This window comes from Phoenix dactylifera, chromosome 4, assembly GCF_051530095.1.
Source record: "Phoenix dactylifera cultivar Ajwa chromosome 4, Ajwa_hap1_PhDact_Kaust_v1.1, whole genome shotgun sequence".
NCBI classification, from domain to species: domain Eukaryota; kingdom Viridiplantae; phylum Streptophyta; class Magnoliopsida; order Arecales; family Arecaceae; genus Phoenix; species Phoenix dactylifera.
This window is the reverse complement of record NC_143193.1, coordinates 8,340,915-8,348,167: the sequence shown is the minus strand read 5'-3', so window position 1 is coordinate 8,348,167 and position 7,253 is coordinate 8,340,915. Positions and strand designations below refer to the sequence as shown.

General features: G+C 42.3%; 1 protein-coding gene across 1 annotated transcript; it reads right to left on the bottom strand.

Annotated features, from left to right (window-relative positions):
• Positions 1-459: 459 nt before the first annotated feature.
• On the bottom strand, positions 460-3,066 carry LOC103722515 (U-box domain-containing protein 9-like). Its single transcript, XM_008813104.6, has 2 exons — positions 2,530-3,066; positions 460-1,644 (listed from the first exon to the last, which is right to left on the bottom strand). The coding sequence occupies exons 1-2, from the start codon at positions 2,854-2,856 to the stop codon at positions 562-564; spliced, it is 1,410 nt and encodes a 469-aa protein (XP_008811326.3). The 5' UTR covers positions 2,857-3,066; the 3' UTR covers positions 460-561.
• Between the last annotated feature and the right edge of the window lie 4,187 nt (positions 3,067-7,253).

Sequence of the window (7,253 nt, the reverse complement as noted above, 5' to 3'; positions counted from 1 at the left end):
ATGGGCCGTTATAACGTTGTTAATTAACAAAATTTGATAGTTAACAACATTTTTTTTTTCTTTTTTTTTTTGCAGACGAATATGATAAAGGGTGGGATGATGAACGGGAAAGCTGGGATTGGTTATTAATGGGATTCGGGTCAATGGCGTGATGGGTGGGGCGGATGGATACCTCGATTCGGTGGCCAAAGAGGATCACCGCGTTCCGGAACTTGCTGCGGATACGACAGTAGAAGCATCGGGGACCAGGGGTAGGGCAGTTTGAATGGCGGCCGGGTTCGTTACTTCATAAGGGCACCTGTGGTGGTGGTTGTTATATAAATTAAGGGAAATGACAAGGACCATCGTCCTATGATGGATAATTTTATGACATGGGTGCATACCGCCTGCCTAATATTATAATTCATAGCAATGACTGATGATGCAAGGGAGTTTGATTAAATCCTATGAGAAGCAGTATGGTAACACTGTAGTTTTATATGAACCATTGGAGTCACAGAAGCAAGCAATATTTACATTACGATCTACACCTCTTATTTCCCTCGTCGATTACATCCTCATCTAACAAGAATAATTCGGGCTGCGCGTCGACTTCTTCAGCCTCTCAAGAATTCCAGCAGCCTTTCTACGAGCCCTCGAAGTGCCATTCTGAGCCAGAGCAGAGACCGTCCCATGCAACTTCTCCTCCTTCCCAACCTCCCTCAGCATCAACCGATCATGCATGCAGACGGAGAACAGAGCCGCCACCGCATTCTCTTTGTTCCGGTCACAGGCGCTCTCCCTCATTATGCCAAGCAAGCAAGGCATTCCGCTCTCAGCAATCTGCTCCATGGCGTCTGGGTCACCTGATAGCAGAGTAAGAATAGCCAACGGCCCATCAACGAGAGATTGATCCTCGATGGCCTTCAAGACGACATGCACTGCCCCTTCCTTCACCGCCCTCATCCTGTTCTCAGGGGCCATGCAGATGTTAAAAATGGCCGACGCCGCATCCGTCCTGGCGGTTTCGCAGCCTTGCTCCAGAAGCTCCAGAAGTGGCTTGATGGCTCCCGATTCACCAATCTTAAGCTTGTTGGAATCGAGCGCCGATAAGGTGAAGAGGGCCGCAGCTGCGTTGCCCCGAGTCTCCATGGTTCCATTCTTCAACGCATCAATAAGCAAGGGGATGGCTTGGGGGTCGGCTCCAACAATCTTCTTATTGCTATCATGGATCGACAGATTCAGAATCGTGGTCACAGTGTCCTCTTGGAGCTCTGGATCGCCATCCAAGCCTGGCACAGAGAGAAGCGAGAGCAGTAGGGAGATTGCATCTGGTTTCCCCCCTAGGAGGGCTCGGAAGGACCGGTTGCGCTTCGTGAGAAGCCGGAGCTCCTTCACCGCTTGCTTCTGCTCAGGGATGGAGGAGGATGAAGAGATCTTGTCGAGGAGCTCGTTGAGTGCATCCCGCTCATCTTTCGTGATCAGGCCTTCCTCCTGGCTCTCGACTGCAGGCAGAGGAATGCCATGCTCCGCACACCATTCAGATATCATGCTTCGGACCGCATGGTTGGGGATCAGGGTGGTGTTGGGGAGAATCTGCTGGGTCTGCGGGCATGTCCGGTTCCCGGAATTCAGCCACTCCTGAATGAATGGTCGCTCGTAGGTCTGCAAGAAAAGACATGGCCAAACATATAACGCGAATCACACAAAGAAGCAGGGCTAATTACACGATTAGAAGAACAGAGTAGTACACAGCAGTCTTGTGACAGAGTGCTTTCAATCAAATATTCCTATTTACAGTCCCAGCATTAGAAAAAGAACCCCAAGGGTTCAAGAAATGGAGGAGGAAAAGAATAAATACAGAGTGAATTAGAATTAGAACTAAGTCTAATTTGTGATCTTTTCTTTCTTCAAGTAGCAATAGACGTAGAAGCCAATAGAAAAAGTTTTGTGACTAGAGATTCTTAAAGCGAGCCCAGGCATCGGAAGATTCACACCAGCTTCCATTGATTCTATATCACAATCTAAGCACTAAATCAATAGTCCAATTCTTTTCAGATTCTTGAATCCAGAAAAAAAAGGCAACTAAAAAACCCTCACATTAAAACCCATCAAGATTAATAGTTCTTAACATATACTGTGAATTCCACAAAGAAAAACAAATGCAGCAATATTTGTTGAATGAAAAGATTCTTGTAACACAATTTGGGCCGCGTTTTTTTTTGAATCACAAACCAAAACTCTCATAATCTCATCGAAGTGTAAGCAAATTTTTAACAGAAAACAACCCAAGATTTAAAACCCTGATTTAACTGGTACACAAAAGAACGAAGCAGACCCAGAGATAAGGGGCTTTGTCCAGAAATCTATACAACAAATAGAATTAAAACCTCAATCAAAACATCAAGAACAGGAAGCATAACCCGCGGAATCTTGATTCACCAAGAACATTCTCCCATATCGAAATCAACATTTCAAAACTAACCGATACGAATTCTCGTAATCGCCACAAAGAACTGGGGAAGAAACCCTAAAGCTAACGATCTTTACCTGCCCGGAGGCCAGAATCACGGGATCCCTCATCAGCTCGGAGGAGATCGGACACAAGAAGTGCTGGGGGATCGCCGGAGATCCGATCTTGCCGTCCTTCTTCGTCTCTTTCGACAGCGGCGACGGCGACCGCTTCCCCTTGGAGTTCCCGTTGCCGCCGAACTTGACATCCCGGAGCGCCGCGAGCGCCCGCGCCGCCTCGTCGAAGGTCTTGATCTGGGTGTCGTCGTCCTCCGCGATAGCTCTCACCAGCCTCCTCAGCTCCCTCTTCAGCTCCCCAGTCTTCTTCGCCGCCGCAGCCGCCTCCCCCGCCCCCGATTTCGCCATCCCCCCTCTCCTCCTTCTCCTCCTCTCTCTCTCTCTCTCTTGGTTGGATCAAGTTAGGGTTTCTCTCTCTTCTTCACGTCTTCTTCTCCTTGCCCTTCGTTCATATCTTTCTTCCCATCCACTCTCTCTCTCTCTCCCCCCCAACCCTCTTTCCCTCTCTCTCTCCTCAGTTCGAGAGGGAGAGCAGGAAGTAAAATCGAAACGAGACGAAACGGAGCGGCCGTTTAACGCTCTTATATATCGACAAGCGTACTAAATTACATATTTTAAAATTCAGTATAATTAAGCTGCCTGCAGCACCAATTCCTCGCCACGACACACAAAAAGACGTCTCTTTCGGGGGTTACGCTCGTACCCTACGAATAGCTACATGACACGTGGACATGGAAATATTTGGTATCACAATGGGCGCAAAGAAGTTTTTAAGTTTTTTTGAGGGGCTTCTTAAATTATGCGGCTGATACGAGCAACCGCGGAGTCCAGCTGGGACAGCGACGAGGTGCTTATGTTGTTCCGACGGAGCAGCAGACTGGTTGGGCTTTGTTTGGTGGGGTCCGCGGGGGGCGGGTCGGAGTGAATAAGCGCACGCGTTCCACCTGTTTTCCCATCATGGATCCCCTGTTTCCAGAGCTCGCACGCCTGTGATTTGTTCCTTTGTATTAATAGTGAATTACTTCAATTAGTTGACGAGATAATGTTGTTAATTAATGTAATTTAATAATTCATAACGTAATTTTCATTTTTTATGTTATTAAAGTTGGGGATTAGTGGGAATGGTTGGGTTTGGTTGGCGATGAAATTAAGGTCAACGGCTTGATGGGTACGCCAGGTGTTACCTCGCTTTTGCGGCCAACTTCGGTGGGCGTGTTATTAAAAATAGCCCTTAAAGTTGGGAAGTTATTTCATCGAGGTACCTGGAGCTTTGATGGGGTGAATTACCGCGTGCCGAAACTTACTGCGGATAAGACGGTACAGTGTCGAGAATGAGACGCCGGGAATTGGGGTGATGATTCGAACGGCAGACGTGGTTTGCTGTGTTATTACGGCGCTTGGACATCGCCGTCGTTAATTATTACGGCGGAAATAAGAGTGCATCGCATGCAACGTGAACCGGACGACCACCAACTTAAATCGTGGGACACGCGTGGGTCGAACACTTTTTATGAAGACGGGAGTGTTTGTGGTTCAAATTGTGTGGAGCTGAACTTCTTGCATTTGCCTCTTACCTAATATGATGACTCGGTCTTCAATTTAAGTGATACCAGAAGTAATGCAAGAAGGTGATTGATTGGTCATGCTAAATTTTTTCCTGCCACATCGTATGAAAAGAGTTGCCTCAAGGGCTAGGGTTGTTGTTGGTTTAATTAATCCAATAGGTAGCACAGTGTTAAAGCTATTGTTTTTATTGTTTTATTTAATATATTTATTGTCCAGCAATAATATCTTATGATAGTGAAGCCATTAGCTGCTATTAAGATATTTATAGTGAAGACATTAACTAGTGATAATATATTTATATGTGTGACACCATTTGATTTATTTCTTTAGATACTCGTATCATTTTTCTACAAATTCTAGGTTATATTCGTCTTAAAACTAGAATTTTGGTGCATTCACATGCATGATTGATTGAAGAGAGCATGAATGGCAGTGCTCTCTTGCAATGTAAATGAGAAACTTGATGAATGCCAATGCTGCTGAGTTTAGGGTCCTTGAGATATTCGATGTCTAATTTTTCTTATTTTTCATAAAATATTGAGGTTACAATTGGAGGTTCTAATTTTTGACACCACATTTCAAGCCTCTTTTATGAATATAAATTTTTAACATTTTAAAAAGTTGTGATGTATTAAAAGGATGTTGGTTGTTCAAAGTTTAATAGACAAAGTTTAGCATTATCAAGAAAAAAAAAGAAGATAAAGTTCAGAAGTAGAACAAAATAAGAGAAGAAAAAGAGAGAATGTGATTCAAAAAATTACCTGAAATAAAAAAAATTTTTGAACTCATGATTTCTAGAGCTTTTTGAGAACTTATTGCATAGCCAAATATCTAATAGTCCAAAACCATGATTTTTTTAATTTCTACAAACATATAAAATTAAGTCATTATCACCCTCAGTCACGTAGTTTTTTTTGTTTATTTATCATGTGATATCACATTTTGACATGTAGATGTTGAAGTTGGATTTCCTTTCCTAGTCATAGTTTTCTCATGATGCTTAGCCTTCCTCTCACAACTCACTAATCTTTTTGCTTTTTTACTTTTCAGTTTTTTTTTGTTTATTGAGTTCCACCTTATCATGGGACTATAAAGTGAGATATAGATATGAGCATTAGAATAGATAGTGATATATCTCTCGAGAAGCCTAGCTTACATATTATGATTTTGATAGTTTGTATATAGGCACAAAAGTAATGTTTTTGATCATTGACATGCTATAAAATTATTTATATAGGTCTATATATTTACATACGCAAATTATTATGAGTCTATTAAGTCTAATATATTTTTGAGATAGCCCCTCTCTCAAGTACCTTTTAACCCACCAATCCTTGTGAAGATGGGATTTAATTCTAGGTCAGTTGGTACAACTACCAACTATATTACCAGCTTCCTTAGCTGGCATGCATCTTCTATTAATTTTAGTTTAAGAATGAAAATTTGATTATTTTCTTATTATCATATCAAGTATATAGTTAGGTGATTGTATATTTTTGAAACTTATCTGAAATCATTAAAATGAATATCACCTCTTGCCTCTTAGATGAAGAGGTCAGTATTTGAATCAGAGCGGCATGGACTCTTAGATTTTTGGCCACAAAGAAAAAAAAAAAGGTTCAGTGTCCCTGGTCTCTTGGTTTGCTTGTAGGTGGGAAGGGGTGGGGTTGGACAGGGTGGCCAGGTCTTCTCTATCCAAAAAGAATGTTATTTTACCATGTATAACTTATATATGCTCATGATGACTGGACGTTTGTGGTTCATCCAACCTAGCCTTTGCCTTTTCTTATACCACTTAAAAAAGAGAAAGTACATTGATCAGGCGTGGATCATGGCCATCATTGTTTCTTATCTGATCATAACTATTCATACTTTCTTCTGAGATATACCCTATATATATACTCAACAATATTTAAAAATATACTCAAGTGTACCTCTCTAACACTTAACATTAGATTATTTTTTTTTCTTTCTTCCATGTTAGTCTCCGTAGAAACTCCAATTTATCCCCACTTGACACAACTAGTGATCAAACCATGGAAAACAATAATATTATGATCTATCATTGAGTCTTCCATGCAGACACCAATCATTCAACTACTGATGGTGAGAGGGCGAGGATCAGCTGATGGACGGAAGTGGTTGACAACAATAGCACCTCCGGCCAACCGACCGGTGGACGCATGATGTGTTTAAATTTTGAAACGCCGGAGGCCATGATGCAGGCCCACCATTGACAGCCATCTGAAGCTGTGACATCTTGGGAAACAGAGGACAGTAGCCCCTCCATGGATGGACCCTGAGATGCTCCTTCCTCCCGTGGTGCACCCAATCACGGTGACGTCTTTCCGTGGTCCACCGGGCACCTAGTTCATGCAATCATAGTCTGCCACGGAGGTGAAACCTATCTTTACGTTGTCTCTGTCGCTTTTGAACGATCTTTTTGTGGATGGTGTTTTTGTGAGAGGGTGTTGACAGCTGAAAATGTCGGCGAATCATGAAGTGACAAATTCCCAGTGGCACTCGTGTTTGTTGACAACGACTCGGGGCCCACACAACTGTGGTGTGGATGAGGTCAGTATGTGTGGTAGGGTTTCTACCCGTTGGAATCTTTGTTTTATTCTGAGAATCATGGACCACCACATAGCTCAAATTATTTTCCACACTGTAGCTAAGATGAAATTTAGGTCAGTGGCAATTAGAAAAGAGAGTTTGGTATTTATCTGGGAGGAGTTTAATCTCAATGGCTACCGACACTTGAACTAAACAATTTCTATCCACAAAACAGCACGGGCACATGGCGAAATAGGTTTGGTTGATTCATAGGATTGCTGCCATGGTTGTGGATTGTGATATATCAAGCACCAATTATTTTTTGCCATATGATGTGGTTGGTAGTGTTTAGGAAACTTGTTGGTATAAAGTTTGGGCCTTGAATCATTTTTCGTTCTCAAAAAGTACACATGGCAGTCTGTGATTTGCTGGTAGATAAAATGATCTATTAAAAACTTATCGTAACTATTGAACTTTAGTTTAGATAGTATAATCCCGTGCCACTTAAGGTAAAGGGCGAGTTTGATTCTCATACAAAATAATAATTATAAATACATAAATAGTTTCCAATACTATTATCGGAGAGTAGAGTTTTGGAAATATTCTAATGGTCAATTCAATCTAGG

What these genes read in the sequence shown, in the direction of transcription:
- LOC103722515 (XM_008813104.6), bottom strand. Translation starts at nt 2,856, where the DNA reads ATGGCGAAATCGGGGGCGGGGGAGGCGGCTGCGGCGGCGAAGAAGACT. An exon ending in TGATTCTGGCCTCCGGGCAG is followed by an intron (nt 1,645 to 2,529) that starts GTAAAGATCGTT and finishes CTTTTCTTGCAG; the next exon opens with ACCTACGAGCGACCATTCAT.